General features: G+C 42.4%; 1 protein-coding gene across 2 annotated transcripts in view; it reads right to left on the bottom strand.

Annotated features, from left to right (window-relative positions):
• Positions 1 to 6,527: 6,527 nt before the first annotated feature.
• ANXA7 (annexin A7) overlaps positions 6,528 to 20,446 on the bottom strand; it is a 44,431-nt gene continuing 30,512 nt past the window's right edge. For both annotated transcript variants that reach the window (XM_053691856.1, XM_053691857.1), the window contains 8 exons: positions 19,398 to 19,503; positions 19,157 to 19,251; positions 18,654 to 18,767; positions 16,476 to 16,646; positions 16,190 to 16,360; positions 11,302 to 11,377; positions 10,275 to 10,387; positions 6,528 to 6,966 (listed from right to left, as the gene is read on the bottom strand). In XM_053691856.1, coding sequence (XP_053547831.1) covers positions 6,844 to 6,966; positions 10,275 to 10,387; positions 11,302 to 11,377; positions 16,190 to 16,360; positions 16,476 to 16,646; positions 18,654 to 18,767; positions 19,157 to 19,251; positions 19,398 to 19,503 — 969 coding nt within the window. In that variant the 3' untranslated portion in view covers positions 6,528 to 6,843. The remainder of the gene's footprint in view (positions 6,967 to 10,274; positions 10,388 to 11,301; positions 11,378 to 16,189; positions 16,361 to 16,475; positions 16,647 to 18,653; positions 18,768 to 19,156; positions 19,252 to 19,397; positions 19,504 to 20,446) is intronic.

The raw sequence follows: 20,446 nt of genomic DNA, 5'->3' as shown, positions 1-20,446 counted from the left end.
AAAATAACTTCTGCAACTCGCTTCCTCTTTCGGTTTGTCACAATGGACTGATTCTACCACTCACAAAGATGGTCACTCCCTTGAGCTGATCTTTAGCTATCGATGCACCCTCTCAAACTCCCCCTTTCCTCTTTCTGACCACCACCATCTCCTTACTTGCAACATATCATCCCTCCCTACAACTCTCCCTCCTTCTGCTCCTCACACCAAACTTCACAGAAGCATTATGTCATTAGATCAACAACAGCTTTCTAATTCCCTCAAACCTCTCCTCTCATCCTTCTCCTCCTTTTCATGCCCTGACCAATCTGCCACTATAATTCCACCCTTACATCCATCCTTGACAATCTCGCCCCTCTTACCATAGCTCGGAAATCAAACACTCATCCTCAGCCCTGGCATACTCCCCAGACACAATACCTATGTTCCCGTACTGCTGAGCGGCACTGGAGAAAATCTAGGAGTTCAGCCGATTTTCAACATTACAAATTTATCTTGAACTCCTACTACTCTGCCCTTAATTTCCATAAGCAACACTTCTCTACTCTTATCTCTAATCTTTCTTCAAACCCAAAACGTCTGTTCTCCCCTTTCAATACCCTTCTCCGCCCTCCCCAACCTCCTAATACAACTTCTCTGTCAGCTCAAGACTTTGCCAACCACTTCAATAACAAAATCGACTCCATCAGAAATGAAATCAGCTCTCAACATAATTCCATTCTCTCACCCCCTCAAATGCTCTCAATCAACCACAACCCACATAACCTTAAACTTAGCTCATTCTCCCCTGTTACTGAGGAAGAAGTTTTGGCACTTATACTGCGCTCTCACCTCACTACCTGTCCCCTTGACCCTATCCCCTCACAGCTACTCCCCTCCCTCTCTGCCACCCTTACCCCTATACTCACACACACTTTCAACCTCTCCCTCAACACCGGTATATTTCCCTCATTGCTGGATCATGCACTGGTCACACCTATCCTCAAAAAACCTTCCCTTGATCCTACCTCCCCATCCAACTACCGCCCTATTTCCCTCCTCCCTCTTGCATCACCTCCCTCTTGCATCAAAGCTTCTCGAAAAACTAGCTTATGCACGCCTATCCCATTTCCTTACAATAAACTCCCTCCTTAACCCATTGCAATCTGGATTTTGTCCCCATCACTCCACAGAGACAGCAATTGTTAAGGTTACCAAGAACCTACTTACAGCAAAATCAAAAGGCCACTTCTCTCTGCTTATCCTCCTTGATCTGTCTGCAGCCTTAGACACCGTTGTCCAATCCTTCGGCATATGTGACAGCCCTCTCGCGGCTCTCTTCCTACCTGTCAAACCGTACCTTTAGTGTAGCCTTCTCTGGGGCCTCCTCTGCCCCGTCACCACTCTGACGGAGCACCGCAAGTCTCTGTCCTCGGTCCCCTTCTCTTCTCAATCTACACGTCATCACTAGGTTCCCTAATAAAATCCCACGGTTTACAATATCATTTGTATGCCGACGACACCCAAATCTACTTCTCTGCACCAGACCTTTCTCCTTCCTGGCTAACCCGTGTCACTAACTGTCTTTCCCACACCTCCAAATGGATATCCACTCACTACCTCAAGCTAAATCTCTCCAAAACTGAGCTCCTTATTTTCCCCCCTTCTTCTAAACTTTCCACCCCCAATATCTCTATAACTGTCAACAACTACATCATTACCCCTACCCCGCATGCCCGATGTCTCGGGGTCACATTTGACTCAGATCTTTCTTTCACTCCTCACATTCAGTCATTGGCTAAAGCCTGCCGCTTCCACCTTAAAAAGATCTCTAAAATTACACAATTCCTTACACAAGACACAACTAAGATTTTAATCCACTCTCTCATTCTCTCCTGCCTCAATTACTGCAACTCTGTCCTCTCTGGTCGCCCCACCTACCGCCTTTACAATCCATAATGAATGCCTCTGCCAGACTCATCTTTCTTACACGTCGCTCTTCATCTGCTGCACGTCTCTGCCAATCTCTTCACTGGCTTTCTCTTGCCTCTAGGATCAAACACAAAATTCTCATTCTGACATACGAAGCCCTCAACTGCACTGCTCCCCCCTATATCTCAGACCTTGTCTCCAGATACTCTCCCTCCCATCCCTTCACTCTGCTCACGACCTCCTACTCTCCTCCTCATCACACTCCCATTTACAGGACTTCTCCAGACTGGCTCTCTGCCTCGCTCCACAATACTCTCTTCTAGTTTTAAAAGCTTCAAGTGCTCCCTAAAGACCTTACTGTTCAGGGATGCATACAACCTACGCTAACCTTTCTTTATACCAGTTCCTCTCCTCCATTGCTATCCCCTGAACCCCCTTAGCATGTAAGCTTAAGAGCCAAGCTGTTTGTTGATCACCTTCTCAAGAGCTGACTACAACAGTGCAACTCTTGGCAGGGCCCTCCACCCATTTGATCCCTATAATTGTTTTGTTGTACTCCGCCTTTGTTAATAGCGCTGCGGAATCTGTTGGCGCTCTACAAATAACCGATAATAATAATAATGATTCAGATTTTTCCTTTTTGCAGACTGCCAGTTTCATATCTGGGAAATGCTTTTTTAGGAAAATGTATTTCTTACCTGGGGTATAGTCTTTTTCAAATTGACTGTCCTTTAAATTCGCGGGCAGAATTAGGCTCACAAGGGCGCAAAATGCCAAAGTTTATTGCGTCATTCTTGGTGCGAGTATTTTTGGCGCAAAGTTACGTTCGTTGACGCAAATTCGTCATTTCCGGCGTCTTAGTTGACGCAGAGTCCTTCACAATGTATTTTTGTGTTTGTTGTGCGTCATACTTGGCGCCAAATATTTTCATTATTTAAGAGTACCCCATTACTATTTGCCTCTTGCCTCTTTCTTTGTCAGAGGGCTATGCTGTTTGCAACAAAGATAGATATTTAATATCCCTTGAAGCATTTTTTTGTATACTCCTGAGATATTTAAATATGCTCTCACAAAAATAAACCTAAAATTTTAAAGACTTAATTTGATAACAGAAGTTTTGTTGTTTTTTTTAATCACACAGTCTATCTGAATCATAAACGTTTGATTTTTTTTATTTTATACATTACTGGGCTTTAAAATAAGATATAAATCACAACATATCCCATCTAGTAAATTTTATGTGCAGTGAGAATGTTTCTTGGGACAATAAAGTCAAAATTAAACTATAATGGATGTCTTCACACTACCTCCAACTCAATCTGTCCAAAACTGAGCTGCTTCTTATCCCCCCCCTCTTCGAGACATCCAACACCTGACATTTCTCTGATGGTTGGAGACTCTATTCTCAACACCTCACCCCAGGTCCGCTGCCTTGGGGTCACAGACTCAGAACTCACATTCAACCCACATACAAGCGCTTAGTAAATCCTGCCGTTCACACCTACGCAACATTTCCAGAATTCGTCCCTTCCTTACTCAAAAAACTACAAAAATACTTATTTGTTCCCTCATTTTGTCACGCATTGATTATTGCAATCTACTTCTAAATGGCTTTCCAAAACACCGCCTCTCCTCCCTCCAATCTATTATGAATGCTTCTGCTAGACTCATTCACCTAAGTCGACGATCTACATCAGCTGCTCTGCCAGTCTCTACACTGCCTCCCCATACACTCCAGAATACAATTTAAAGTATTAACCCTAACCTACAAAGCACTCAGTCTAACTCCCAACTATAGTCCCTCTCGCATTGTGAAATATTCCCCATCCCATCCTCTTCGATCGACCTCTGACCTACGTCTCTACACTCCTGTTATCTCTATGTCCTACTCCCGCTCCCAAGACTTTGCACGTGCTGCTCCTGTCCTCTAGAACTCTCTACCCCGCTCTATTAGACTGTCTCCAACCTTGTATAGCTTCAGACGATCCTTGAAAACCCACCTATTCAGAGAGGGGTACCATCTCTCCTCAATCCCGCATCCGAACCAAACTAATACATGTACATGAATTGCCTGACTCACTGCTGCAAATACAACCAATGTAACAAGCTACTGTGAGCTCTCCAGAGCAGGGCCCTCTTCCTCCTGTACTAGATTTGTTTAGTTTTGTTATGTTTTTGTATTTTATCACAAATTTTTGTCATTGTATACCCATATCACTGTACCCAGCGCTATGGAATTTGTCGGCGCTATACAAATAAATGATAATTTGCATCAGTTCTATTCACTGTAAATTGCTTATCCTGATTAAGATAACATTTAAGTTATTTCAAAGAGAAAGCATCTGTCTCATTGCCTAAGTCACAGGAACCCCTGAGTTAATAAAGACGCAATGTCTGGGATTTTTCTTTTAGGCCTAATGAGATTTGTAGAGAAGAGTGTTAGCTGAAGAAATGACTAAAGTGTCACCTATATTTAAATTGTCCCTGCTGTGTATTGAATCAACATCTGTGCTGACCAGCAAAAACACATGTTGCATTGTAACTTTTGGGTTCATTTTTAAATACAGCCTGCATAATTTAAATACTGTATAACAATGTGTAATCTGCTGTATCTTATATGAATATAGGGAAATACTCAAATGAACATTTTTTAACATTATTTCTTTCATTTCAGGCAACTAGTAAGTACACATAACTGGTATTTCACATAATATCCTCTGTTTTATACTAGCTAAGAGATATACAGATATGAAATATTAATCTGTATGGGATAATAATCCAATGTAGACATAGTTGTGTGAATATGACCTATATTTGCTGATCTCAAGGTATGTGTGTCATATTGAGATGATATAACTGAGAAAGTAATTAAATCCATGATTAAGATATTATAATCCCTTTAAAATCATATTTCCTATGAAACAATTTAAACACATCTTTATATATTATAAGTGGAATAGATTCACGTTTGATCTTGAAATGATCAGAAAAGGTGGTACTGTGTGACCCATGTATATTTGAACATATAACTTATTAGTACTGAAAAATATGATATAATAAAAATATATAGGAACTGTATTTACTGTTAGCAGTGTTAGGAATAGAAACTACATTCCCGGTTGTCTGCTGCCCCCTAGGGGATTAAAACTGGTATTACAACCAAATGAATTATCTATTAGAACACATGTAAATCCACATAGCCAATCAAATATCTAAGGGCGGACCAGGGACAGCTCTGAGGGCGAATCACAGATCAGTTTCCAAAGAGCCTATCATATCGTTTCACCAATGATTAAGATATATAAGCTGAATGCAAGAGGAGAAAAGGGGGAGGCTGACTAAACTTTTTGCTAAGGCTGGTGAATAGTCATTTTTAAGCAAATTGGGCTACCTTTTATTATCCATATTGCAAATACACTTATTTTCATATGAGGTGAAACAAAGAATATTGGAAGCTGAATATCGATTTGGTTATTTTTGGTGAAGTATACGCGATATATATATATATATATATATATATATATATATATATATATATATTAGAATAGTCTTAATTGTAGATAACTAAGAATTTATTTCAGCTTAGATAAATTGGCATTGAAGTTGGTTATTTGCACAAATATATACAATTTCTGATGTTTTAAATTGGAATTATATAGGATAAATTGTGGCTATATAGCCGATTGTACTGTCTGAATGTTAGTGGCTCATATCTTGGTATCTCATTGTGGTGGTATTTTAAATGAAATTCAATTGCAAATAAGGTTAATAAATAAGGTAACTTTTAGCATCTTTGCATAGCATATTATAACAGTTTAAACGAGTATAATTTGATTCAGATCTGGCTTTTCTATAAATATAATTCAATGTGTCTATAAATTTTAACCAATACAAAGAACTTAGGAATTTATATTAATTTTATGGTTTTGTATATACATTTTATTGGGGTTTTATTTTAAAGAATAATTATAAAATATATTGTATTATAACCTGGCCATATACTGACATAACTTAGGGCAATGTCCTACAAAAGGCCCTTTTAAGGGCTATTGGTAGTTTGTTAGATTGGGGGGGGGGGGGGGGGGGGGGGTATTTTTATAGTGGTATTAGGTTTAATTTGATAATTTTGGTTATTTTTTTCTGTAATTTTAAATAGGTCAGTATGCAGAAGGTGGTCCACATTCCCTGCCCTGGGTGGATATTAATTTACTGCAAGCCTCAATTTAAAAAAAAATAGACTGGCGAAAAAATAAATAAAAAAAATCAGGTTCAGACTGTCCCTTTAACTGGTGAGAAACTCCCTTGCCAAAGAAGTGTGAGACATTTCTGTGCTGTATTGGGGTCTGAGTCTCAAGGGGCTTTATTTGTTCTCCATCTGTAGCCAAACCATTCAGGATTCACACATTTGTAGTTTTGCTTATAGGTTGTTTCCATCTATCAGCTGCAGTTTGTACAGCTCTGAGCAGTGCACGGCTTGTGTGTCTGGGAGCACAGACCTGCTCCTACGTAAAAGGCTTTATTTGCACCGTTGTGTCGTTGCTAAACTAAACGATCAGTTACTAAATGTTGACAAAGTGATAAGAGAAGGAGGGAAAACAGTGACACAAAAACACATCTGTTAGAAAATGTCAGGTTTATTCATGCTATAGAAGTATCTGACATTAACCTTTATTTCTGTAAATAGCCGTTTTACAAACACACAGGAACACTTGTTCCTATACACATTTCCTATACAAAGAGTGGATTTCTTACTGTAAACAAACTAGACAGAGACTTCCCAGAGAGACTGCACTCGAAGTGCTATACATTTGCGTGAAGTGAAACCGACTAGATATATTTTTAAGGCAAAAGTATAAAAAAACACAATGTAGGCCTAACCCACACACAAGTAACAGGTTCCCTCACACAGCACGGAGTCCATCGATGAGTTACCTACTGGCCAGAGATCGCCAACAGCAAACGCCTGTAATCACCACTTGTGTCGCTAGAGATCATGGTGGCGAGAGTCTTCTGGAACATCTGTGTAAAGGCTTGTTTAATCTGCACCAGATCAATCTGTAAATAAACATGCAAAAGTGAAAAGTGAATGGGATGTGTATGCGGACACACGTAATGAGCTATATGTGCGCACACGCACACACACGTGTAAGAATACATGAGTGAGGGGAAGCTGTATGCGCGCACGTGTAACAATACATGAGTGTCGGACAGCTGTATGCGCACACACGTGTAACACTACATAAGCGACGAGGAGCTGTATACACACACACGTGTAACAATACATGAGTGACGGGGAGTTGTATGCACACACACGTGTAACAATACATGAGTGTCGGACAGCTGTATGCGCACACACGTGTAACACTACATAAGCGACGAGGAGCTGTATACACACACACGTGTAACAATACATGAGTGACGGGGAGTTGTATGCGCACACACGTGTAACAATAAATGAGTGACGGGGAGCTGTATGCACACACGTGTGACAATCATGTGTAATACATGAGTGACAGGGAGCTGTATGCGTGAGAGAGTTTTATGCGCACACATGTAAAGAGATGTGAGGGACAGGGATGTATGTGTGTGTATGCAACATCTAAGAACACCAAGACAACATTGAAAATCTCACCATAAACAAAAGGTCTGTGTTTGGTGAACATACAACACAAAATATGGTGCATGAACATATATTTGTATTGTGTAAACAGAAAGGCTTCAACATAGAAACAGATTTTGATGTCCAATAAGAACCATAGGACCAATATTCCCTAAAAGTATAAAACGTATCTAGTTTGTAGGCATTAGTTAGTAAGTAGGATAGTCTTATGCTTATCCCAGGCATTAGTTAGTAAGTAGGATAGTCTTATGCTTATCCCAGGCATCAGTTAGTAAGTAGGATAGTCTTATGCTTATCCCAGGCATCAGTTAGTAAGTAGGATAGTCTTATGCTTATCCCAGGCATTAGTTAGTAAGTAGGACAGCCTTATGCTTATCCCAGGCATTAGTTAGTAAGTAGGACAGCCTTATGCTTATCCCAGGCATTAGTTAGTAAGTAGGACAGCCTTATGCTTATCCCAGGCATTAGTTAGTATGTAGGATAGCCTTATGCTTATACCAGGGATTAGTTAGTACGTAGGATAGTCTTATGCTTATCCCAGGCATTAGTTAGTAAGTAGGACAGCCTTATGCTTATCCCAGGCATTAGTTAGTAAGTAGGATAGCCTTATGCTTATCCCAGGCATTAGTTAGTAAGTAGGACAGCCTTATGCTTATCCCAGGCATTAGTTAGTAAGTAGGACAGCCTTATGCTTATCCCAGGCATTAGTTAGTAAGTAGGACAGCCTTATGCTTATCCCAGGCATTAGTTAGTAAGTAGGATAGTCTTATGCTTATCCCAGGCATTAGTTAGTATGTAGGATAGCCTTATGCTTATCCCAGGCATTAGTTAGTAAGTAGGATAGTCTTATGCTTATCCCAGGCATTAGTTAGTAAGTAGGATAGTCTTATGCTTATCCCAGGCATTAGTTAGTAAGTAGGATAGTCTTATGCTTATCCCAGGCATTAGTTAGTAAGTAGGATAGTCTTATGCTTATCCCAGGCATTAGTTAGTAAGTAGGATAGTCTTATGCTTATCTCAGGCATTAGTTAGTACGTAGGATAGCCTTATGCCTATCCCAGGCATTAGTTAGTACGTAGGATAGTCTTATGCCTATCCCAGGCATTAGTTAGTACGTAGGATAGCCTTATGCTTATCCCAGGCATTTGTTAGTATGTAGGATAGCCTTATGCTTATCCCAGGCATTAGTTAGTACGTAGGATAGCCTTATGCTTATCCCAGGCATTAGTTAGTATGTAGGATAGCCTTATGCTTATCCCAGGCATTAGTTAGTACGTAGGATAGCCTTATGCTTATCCCAGGCATTTGTTAGTATGTAGGATAGCCTTATGCTTATCCCAGGCATTAGTTAGTACGTAGGATAGCCTTTTGCTTATCCCAGGCATTAGTTAGTAGGTAGGATAGCCTTATGCTTATCCCAGGCATTAGTTAGTAAGTAGGATAGCCTTATGCTTATCCCAGGCATTAGTTAGTACGTAGGATAGCCTTATGCTTATCCCAGGCATTAGTTAGTACGTAGGATAGTCTTATGCTTATCCCAGGCATTAGTTAGTATGTAGGATAGCCTTATGCTTATCCCAGGCATTAGTTAGTATGTAGGATAGCCTTATGCTTATCCCAGGCATTAGTTAGTACGTAGGATAGCCTTATGCTTATCCCAGGCATTAGTTAGTATGTAGGATAGCCTTATGCTTATCCCAGGCATTAGTTAGTACGTAGGATAGCCTTATGCTTATCCCAGGCATTTGTTAGTATGTAGGATAGCCTTATGCTTATCCCAGGCATTAGTTAGTAAGTAGGATAGCCTTATGCTTATCCCAGGCATTAGTTAGTACGTAGGATAGTCTTATGCTTATCCCAGGCATTAGTTAGTACGTAGGATAGCCTTATGCTTATCCCAGGCATTAGTTAGTACGTAGGATAGCCTTATGCTTATCCCAGGCATTAGTTAGTATGTAGGATAGCCTTATGCTTATCCCAGGCATTAGTTAGTACGTAGGATAGCCTTATGCTTATCCCAGGCATTTGTTAGTATGTAGGATAGCCTTATGCTTATCCCAGGCATTAGTTAGTACGTAGGATAGCCTTATGCTTATCCCAGGCATTAGTTAGTAGGTAGGATAGCCTTATGCTTATCCCAGGCATTAGTTAGTATGTAGGATAGCCTTATGCTTATCCCAGGCATTAGTTAGTATGTAGGATAGCCTTATGCTTATCCCAGGCATTAGTTAGTACGTAGGATAGCCTCTTGCTTATCCCAGGCATTAGTTAGTATGTAGGATAGCCTTATGCTTATCCCAGGCATTCTTGAAGTCCCCCACAGTGTTTCTCACTACTACCTCTTGTTGAAGTATATCCATGAATCAATCCCCCTTTCTGTAAAGAATTAACCCTGAATCTATTATACTTTAGATTGAGATCATGACCCCTTGTTCTTGGATTTTTCTTTTTTTATAAAATACTCACAGCCTCAGCTTTACTAAGCCACTTAATATACCACTTATTTCCCTTCTCTCCTCTAAGCTATGCATATTTAGGTCATTGAACCTCTCCTGGTACCTTATGAAGTTTCACCACACACAATGTTTTAGGTAAAGAAACTGTAGACAATTTTTTTCTGAAATAATTTTCAGCATTCTTCCACCTGTACATAAAAAAACCAGTTTCTAGCGAATCACAAGCAGCTTAGACACACATGTAGTATAGAAGTCTAGTTGGAACATTAATTGAATGCAAACTTTACCTCACTGCGCGTGGCAATAATTCTGATCAGGGTAGAATCGTCTGTGCCTGCGCCCTTCATGGCGCGATAAAGTCTTTCAGCGAAGAAGGCCGGTCGGTTCAGAGCGCACTGCACTACATAGAAAGAAACAAACAACTAATTAAATGACAATGAATTCTAGCTGAATGTTTGTCTAATATTTCTAATACTGGGGGAAAAAATGTCTGTTATACACATGCCATATAAAGCAGTATAAATGTACTATAGTAATTAATACTCTGACACTAAATTGGGCAAAGAGCACTAATGACTTGTGTAACACTTGAAGCTTAACGCTGAGGACTTTGACTTGCCTGTCTTAACTTGGTCCCAACCTCTGAGTGATGGTGTTAAAGGGACATAAAGCAAGTTGAGATAGAGAAAATATTATATGTACATTACCTGCACATTTATACTGCCTCACCATTAACCCTTTATTTTTAGTTTCTGAATTGTATCGCTCTAACTACCCCCACACAATTCCTTTTATGGCTCTAGCTATATCCATGGACAAATGAATAGGGATGATCTGCTGGAGCCTAGAAGCTGGGAACTCAGTTGAAATGCAATGCCTGTGTCTAAACACTGATAAGGGGGGTGGAGCAGTGTGTCCAGACAGCATGGCTATTTTAAGTATTTTTGAAAATTATTTTAAAATGCTTCCCAACAAATTTTAAACAATTTTTTTCCTGCAAACTATTTTTACTTAGCCCTTTTAAGATATGCACAGATCTCAACCTGTTTTATAACACTTTACACACACACTGTTCTGGGACATTTTGGGCCCATAGGGCCAGATGCGATACTCATGGCTTCACTTTGCCAGCGGATGGTGTACTGAAGTATCAGAGGGACCGTCATATTGCTGCACTAAGTTCATTACACACAAATGATGTAACGGATTGTCCAGCTATACGATTAATATTCTGTAACACTGAATAACAGTCTGTGCCAACTCATGCTGAACATCCACTTGCTACACAACACAGCCATGCCCGATGTCACTTACAAATTGCCTTCAACCCGTCTTCTATATATCCAGAGAACTCTCTGCCGATGGAGCTTATCAAGTCGCGATTTGCAACCTGAGGAGCAGAACAAGGGAAACTTGTAGTGCAACAATCTAAGGTACATGGCAATATGCTGATTCTAGTCTCCCACACTGCATCCCGGGCTCAGCAATACAACCTAATCAAACCCCAGAGAGAACAATGAAATGTCCCCCCGCTCCTTACTACAGTGTGTCTGTAACACAAATGTCCCCCCGCTCCTTACTACACAGTGTGTCTGTAACACAAATGTCCTCCAGCTCCTTACTACACAGTGTGTCTGTCACAAATGTCCTCCAGCTCCTTACTACACAGTGTGTCTAACACAAATGTCCTCCAGCTCCTTACTACAGTGTGTCTGTAACACAAATGTCCCCCCGCTCCTTACTACAGTGTGTCTAACACAAATGTCCTCCAGCTCCTTACTACACAGTGTGTCTGTAACACAAATGTCCCCCCGCTCCTTATTACACAGTGTGTCTGTAACACAAATGTCCCCCCGCTCCTTACTACACAGTGTGTCTGTAACACAAATGTCCCCCCCGCTCCTTACTACACAGTGTGTCTAACACAAATGTCCCCCCGCTCCTTACTACACAGTGTGTCTGTAACACAAATGTCCCCCCCGCTCCTTACTACAGTGTGTCTGTAACACAAATGTCCCCCCCGCTCCTTACTACAGTGTGTCTGTAACACAAATGTCCCCCCCGCTCCTTACTACAGTGTGTCTGTAACACAAATGTCCCCCCGCTCTTACTACACAGTGTGTCTGTAACACAAATGTCCCCCCGCTCCTTACTACACAGTGCCTGTAACACAAATGTCCCCCAGCTCCTTACTACACAGTGCCTGTAACACAAATGTTCCCCAGCTCCTTACTACACAGTGCCTGTAACACAAATGTCCCCCCGTTCCTTACTACACAGTGTCTGTAACACAAATGTCCCAGACCTCCTTGCTACAAAGTGTCTGTAACACAAATGTCCCCCAGCTCCTTACTACAGTGTGTCTAACACAAATGTCCCCCAGCTCCTTACTACACAGTGCCTGTAACACAAATGTCCCCCAGCTCCTTACTACACAGTGCCTGTAACACAAATGTCCCCCAGCTCCTTACTACACAGTGCCTGTAACACAAATGTCCCCCAGCTCCTTACTACACAGTGCCTGTAACACAAATGTCCCCCAGCTCCTTACTACACAGTGCCTGTAACACAAATGTCCCCCAGCTCCTTACTACACAGTGCCTGTAACACAAATGTCCCCCAGCTCCTTACTACAAAGTGCCTGTAACACAAATGTCCCCCAGCTCCTTACTACACAGTGCCTGTAACACAAATGTCCCCCAGCTCCTTACTACAAAGTGCCTGTAACACAAATGTCCCCCAGCTCCTTACTACACAGTGCCTGTAACACAAATGTCCCCCAGCTCCTTACTACACAGTGCCTGTAACACAAATGTCACCCAGCTCCTTACTACACAGTGCCTGTAACACAAATGTCACCCAGCTCCTTACTACACAGTGCCTGTAACACAAATGTCCCCCAGCTCCTTACTACAACAGTGCCTGTAACACAAATGTCCCCCAGCTCCTTACTACACAGTGCCTGTAACACAAATGTCCCCCAGCTCCTTACTACACAGTGCCTGTAACACAAATGTCCCCCAGCTCCTTACTACACAGTGCCTGTAACACAAATGTCCCCCCGCTCCTTACTACACAGTGTCTGTAACACAAATGTCCCCCCGCTCCTTAATACACAGTGCCTGTAACACAAATGTCCCCCCGCTCCTTACTACACAGTGTCTGTAACACAATTGTCCTCAAGCTCCTTACTACAGTGTGTCTGTAACACAAATGTCCTCCAGCTCCTTACTACAGTGTGTCTGTAACACAAATGTCCCCCCGCTCCTTACTACACAGTGTGTCTGTAACACAAATGTCCCCCAGCTCCTTACTACACAGTGCCTGTAACACAAATGTCCCCCAGCTCCTTACTACACAGTGCCTGTAACACAAATGTCCCCCAGCTCCTTACTACACAGTGTCTAACACAAATGTCCCCCAGCTCCTTACTACACAGTGTCTGTAACACAAATGTCCCCCAGCTCCTTAATACAGTGTGTGTGTGTAACACAAATGTCCCCCAGCTCCTTACTACACAGTGCCTGTAACACAAATGTCCCCCAGCTCCTTACTACACAGTGCCTGTAACACAAATGTCCCCCAGCTCCTTACTACACAGTGCCTGTAACACAAATGTCCCCCAGCTCCTTACTACACAGTGCCTGTAACACAAATGTCCTCCAGCTCCTTACTACACAGTGCCTGTAACACAAATGTCCCCCAGCTCCTTACTACACAGTGCCTGTAACACAAATGTCCCCCAGCTCCTTACTACACAGTGCCTGTAACACAAATGTCCCCCAGCTCCTTACTACACAGTGCCTGTAACACAAATGTCCCCCAGCTCCTTACTACACAGTGCCTGTAACACAAATGTCCCCCAGCTCCTTACTACACAGTGCCTGTAACACAAATGTCCCCCAGCTCCTTACTACACAGTGCCTGTAACACAAATGTCCCCCAGCTCCTTACTACACAGTGCCTGTAACACAAATGTCCCCCAGCTCCTTACTACACAGTGCCTGTAACACAAATGTCCCCCCGCTCCTTACTACACAGTGCCTGTAACACAAATGTCCCCCAGCTCCTTACTACACAGTGCCTGTAACACAAATGTCCCCCAGCTCCTTACTACACAGTGCCTGTAACACAAATGTCCCCCAGCTCCTTACTACACAGTGCCTGTAACACAAATGTCCCCCCGCTCCTTACTACACAGTGTCTGTAACACAATTGTCCTCAAGCTCCTTACTACAGTGTGCCTGTAACACAAATGTCCCCCAGCTCCTTACTACACAGTGCCTGTAACACAAATGTCCCCCAGCTCCTTACTACACAGTGCCTGTAACACAAATGTCCCCCAGCTCCTTACTACACAGTGCCTGTAACACAAATGTCCCCCAGCTCCTTACTACACAGTGCCTGTAACACAAATGTCCTCCAGCTCCTTACTACACAGTGCCTGTAACACAAATGTCCCCCAGCTCCTTACTACACAGTGCCTGTAACACAAATGTCCCCCAGCTCCTTACTACACAGTGCCTGTAACACAAATGTCCCCCAGCTCCTTACTACACAGTGCCTGTAACACAAATGTCCCCCAGCTCCTTACTACACAGTGCCTGTAACACAAATGTCCCCCAGCTCCTTACTACACAGTGCCTGTAACACAAATGTCCCCCAGCTCCTTACTACACAGTGCCTGTAACACAAATGTCCCCCAGCTCCTTACTACACAGTGCCTGTAACACAAATGTCCCCCAGCTCCTTACTACACAGTGCCTGTAACACAAATGTCCCCCAGCTCCTTACTACACAGTGCCTGTAACACAAATGTCCCCCAGCTCCTTACTACACAGTGCCTGTAACACAAATGTCCCCCAGCTCCTTACTACACAGTGCCTGTAACACAAATGTCCCCCAGCTCCTTACTACACAGTGCCTGTAACACAAATGTCCCCCAGCTCCTTACTACACAGCGCCTGTAACACAAATGTCCCCCAGCTCCTTACTACACAGCGCCTGTAACACAAATGTCCCCCAGCTCCTTACTACACAGCGCCTGTAACACAAATGTCCCCCAGCTCCTTACTACACAGTGTCTGTAACACAAATGTCCCCCAGCTCCTTACTACACAGTGTCTGTAACACAATTGTCCTCAAGCTCCTTACTACAGTGTGTCTGTAACACAAATGTCCTCCAGCTCCATACTACAGTGTGTCTGTAACACAAATGTCCCCCCGCTCCTTACTACACAGTGTGTCTGTAACACAAATGTCCTCCAGCTCCTTACTGCACAGTGTCTGTAACACAAATGTCCTCCAGCTCCTTACTACACAGTGTCTGTAACACAAATGTCCCCCCGCTCCTTACTACACAGTGTCTGTAACACAAATGTCCCCCCGCTCCTTACTACACAGTGTGTCTGTAACACAAATGTCCCCCCGCTCCTTACTACAGTGTGTCTGTAACACAAATGTCCCCCAGCTCCTTACTACACAGTGTCTGTAACACAAATGTCCCCCCGCTCCTTACTACACAGTGTGTCTGTAACACAAATGTCCCCCCGCTCTTACTACAGTGTGTCTGTAACAGAAATGTCCCCCCGCTCCTTACTACACAGTGTCTGTAACACAAATGTCCTCCAGCTCCTTACTACACAGTGTGTCTGTAACACAAATGTACCCCCGCTCCTTACTACACAGTGACTAACACAAATGTCCCCCAGCTCCTTACTACACAGTGTGTCTGTAACACAAATGTCCCCCAGCTCCTTAATACAGTGTGTGTGTGTGTAACACAAATGTCCCCCAGCTCCTTACTACACAGCGCCTGTAACACAAATGTCCCCCAGCTCCTTACTACACAGTGCCTGTAACACAAATGTCCCCCAGCTCCTTACTACACAGTGCCTGTAACACAAATGTCCCCCAGCTCCTTACTACACAGTGCCTGTAACACAAATGTCCCCCAGCTCCTTACTACACAGTGCCTGTAACACAAATGTCCCCCAGCTCCTTACTACACAGTGCCTGTAACACAAATGTCCCCCAGCTCCTTACTACACAGTGCCTGTAACACAAATGTCCCCCAGCTCCTTACTACACAGTGTCTGTAACACAAATGTCCCCCAGCTCCTTAATACAGTGTGTGTGTGTGTGTGTGTAACACAAATGTCCCCGAGCTCCTTGCTACACATCATGCAAGATAAACACTTACTCTAGAATATTCCTCAACAACAGCTTTCAAATGAGGGAAACTCCGACTTGCCAGCACTAGATTAAAGGAAGATTCGTCTGTGCCCAGCTTGCCCTCTCCAGCCTGGTACAGGCGCTGGGCATCTTGCTGAGCTTGCTGACGGTTCACAGTTTGGCTCTCATCACGATTTCCCTAAGAAAAGAATAGGGTTCAAACAAAAACCAGTGTCCCCCCCCCCCCTCACAGCATGACATACACCTCATTACCAGTAGGTGACAAATGTCATACAATATACCCAGCAGCTGACCTGACACATGGATATAAGCAGCCTCTCGAAGTGCCCCGAGGTGTCCGATCGGATATCTTTCTCAATGTCTCGGCCAAACTCAGATTTGTAACAGGCTACAATGTTGCGGATTTCACTGTTTGACCGCGTACACAGAATCTCAATGAGAACTCGCTCCTGAGTACCTGCTCCCTAGAGACAATAGAAGTTACATGGATTAGGGAATTTCTTTGACTGACTGTGGAGGGTTTACAACAGACTTAAATGCTAGTATCTAATCGAGCTCCTATTTAAATAATGACACTCGGGCAATAGATTCTAATCCAGATTACCAACATTATAGTTAATCAAGTTTAGAAATTTGTACCTGTGGCTCTCTAAACAATTTTGTTGTTTACTGAAGGAGTGGTGGGGAGGAGAAACTCACACTCACAACATACAATTCAGACTGTTTAGTCACACAGACCAGTGAAATGATTACAGGTTTCCATCAGGTTACCTTAACAGGAGGAGCTAGGCACTAACTAAACTAATTTAAGTGACCAGGCAATAAGGGGTTAAAGGGACACTAAACCCACATTTTTTCTTCCATCAATTTTTCTTCTCTCTTGCTATCTTTATTTAAAAAGCAGGAATTTGATGTATAGGCCCATTTTTGGTTGAGAACCTGGGTTATGCGTGCTTATTGGTGGGTGAATGAAGCCTCCAATAAGCAAGCGCTATCCATGGTGCTGAACCTAAAATGGGCTGGCTGCTAAGATTTACATTCCTGCTTTTAAAATAAAGAGAACAAAGAAATATTGATAATAGGAGTAAATTAGAAAGTCGATTAAAATGTCATGCTCTATCTGAATCATAAAAGAAGAAATTTGGGTTCAGTGTCCCTTTAACAATCCAGGTCTATAAAGCTTGTGCTAACTATATCCCTGTAGCCGCACTATATCGCCCTCTAATGGCACATGCTGACAGTGCCTAACTGTACTAATGTTATGTGACCAGGAAATAAGGGGTTAACAATCCAGGTCTATAAAACTTGTGCTAACTATATCCCTGTAGCCGCACTATATTGCACTCTAATGGCACATGCTGACAAATCCGTCTCACTGTACTAAAGTTATGTGACCAGGCAATAAGGGGTTAACAATCCAGGTCTATAAAACTTGTGCTAACTATATCACTGTAGTCGCACTATATTGCACTCTAATGGCACATGCTGACAAATCTGTCTCACTGTACTAAAGTTATGTGACCAGGGGTTAACCATCCAGGTCGGACACCACACACTCATAAGCTCACACTAATATCCCTGTAGCCGCACTATATTGCGCTCTAATGGCGTATGCTGACAAATCCGTCTCACTGTACTAAAGTTATGTGACCAGGCAATAAGGGGTTAACAATCCAGGTCTATAAAGCTTGTGCTAACTATATCCCTGTAGCTGCACTCTAATGGCACATGCTGACAGTGCCTAACTGTACTAAAGTTATGTGACCAGGCAATAAGGGGTTAACCGTGCAGGTCTATAAAGCTTGTGCTAACTATATCCCTGTAGTCGCACTATATTGCACTCTAATGGCACATGCTGACAAATCCGTCTCACTGTACTAAAGTTATGTGACCAGGCAATAAGGGGTTAACCGTCCAGGTCTATAAAGCTTGTGCTAACTATATCCCTGTAGCCGCACTATATCCCTGTAGCCGCACTATATCCCTGTAGCCGCACTATATCCCTGTAGCCGCACTATATCACTGTAGTCGCACTATATCACTGTAGCCGCACTATATCACTGTAGCCGCACTATATCACTGTAGCCGCACTATATCACTGTAGCCGCACTATATCACTGTAGCCGCACTATATCACTGTAGCCGCACTATATCACTGTAGCCGCACTATATCACTGTAGTCGCACTATATCACTGTAGCCGCACTATATCACTGTAGTCGCACTATATCACTGTAGCCGCACTATATCACTGTAGCCGCACTATATCACTGTAGCCGCACTATATCACTGTAGCCGCACTATATCACTGTAGTCGCACTATATCGCACACCAACAGTGCCTCTCACTCTGCAGCCATATTCTGTACACTTTTATCTCTTGCTGTAAAAGGAACAAACTGAGCCTTGCACAATAAAACGTATGAGACAAACTGCAAGATGTGCACAGATACAAATGTCATGGGGTCATTACCTTCATGGCATGGTACAAGCTCCAGGCGTCATAGTATGTAGACGGCATAAAGAGAGCGATAATCAGCTCCTCAACATTACCATTAAGTTCAGACTTTAAATCTTTTATTAAATCCTGCAAACATAAAAATATGCATTAGACAGCCCCTTCCTGCAGACACCATTAAGCAAGAACGTTATATTGTATCAGTGGCCAAATTAAGTCGGCAAACAAGAATGAATAATGTCATCATTTATAACCAGCAGTCTTGTGTGTGGCCCTCAAGGGCTGGAGTTGGACAAGCCTCATTGGTACTAGTTTGCATAGCTAAAAATAAAGACTAAAAAGGCAGTTTACAGCATATACCACCTCATCAGACATTAACACAGACGCTGCTGCAAATTCTCCAACAAATAAGCGTTTAATATAGAAAAGCTTACAGAAGATTGCATATCAGTCACCAGGATAATCTCATTACAATTAGTCGCAGACGAGCGGGGCCCGACTGTGCGCTGTGCTCTCACCTTCCCATAAGCAGTCTTAAACGCAGCCTTAATCTTCTGCCTCTGGTCATTAGAGCGATTTGCCACAATGTCAATAATGGTTTGCTCGTCCGTTCCTACATAAACCATGAGGCGGTTATGGTAAAACAACAATATTTGACTCTAAACGTAAATCAAGAAACTTAGAACAGAGGATTAAAACTGCTCAGGGTTTTAACGTGAATTTGACTACCATAATGTATATATATTATAAATCACTTACCAAACCCTTTCATTGCCTTCCGTAACTTTTCAGCATCACTTAAAGCATCAAAATTGGCGGCTGGTTTTATTGTGCCCTGTGTGGCGCTCATGGCAGCTGCGAAAGGCTGACAAAATAGTTTTCATGTTAACAGAGCACATGACTGCTGGAACACAACACACTGAGACAGGAAACACAATGTTTGGTGCTTCACAAGAAGATGAATTTATAACACAGAACGTGTTTGGTTAAAGTGCAGCATTTTCTGGGAGATCCAAAACAAATTGTTCTATAGGGGGGTTCCTGGGGAACCTGTAGTATCCTGGCACATAAATCATCAGGTGGGCTGGAAAAATGAAATTCTCTTTAAGCAGCGACTTTCTAAATAAAGATGAGAATCGCTTTATTGTGTTACTACAGGACACATCTAATTCCTGACAAAGGTAAATAATTACATGGACACATTGTAGTTTTACATCTCAGATAAATGTAGCCACCAATCAGCAGGCTCTACTCAGGGTGCTGAACCAAAAATGGGCTGACTCCTAAGCTTACATTCCATTTTTTTTAAAAAAAAGAGAATTTTTTTTTTTTTATAATAGGGCAAATTAGAAAGTTACTGCTGTATCTGAATGATGAACGAAAGTACCCTGGGTAAATAGGTGGTGCGGATAACAAGTGCCACGTGGTATAAAATAGGTTTAGGTTTCTGCACAAATAGGTTATAGGTTTGTAAAAGTAAAACCATGATTTGTGCCATGACACTACTATGCGATGACAAAATTTATGCTTACCTTAAAAAAAAAAAAAAAAAAAAAAATATAATAATAATAATAATAATAATAATAATCTTTCCTGGCATGGAGAGTCCTCAAATTAATTAATTACTGTTGGGAATTCAACACCTGGCCACCAGGAGGAGGCAAAGACACCCAGCCAAAGCATTAAGTATCCTTCCCACTTCTTATACTCCCCCAGTCATTCAGCTGAGGAAATATGGAAAAGTAGGAGAAACACTAGGTGGATAGGAGGTGCCAGAAAGCTTGGGAAAAAAAAAAAAAAAAAAAAAA

Source organism: Bombina bombina, chromosome 9 (genome assembly GCF_027579735.1).
Source record: "Bombina bombina isolate aBomBom1 chromosome 9, aBomBom1.pri, whole genome shotgun sequence".
In the NCBI taxonomy this organism is placed as follows: domain Eukaryota; kingdom Metazoa; phylum Chordata; class Amphibia; order Anura; family Bombinatoridae; genus Bombina; species Bombina bombina.
This window is presented reverse-complemented; position numbering and strand designations above follow the sequence as displayed.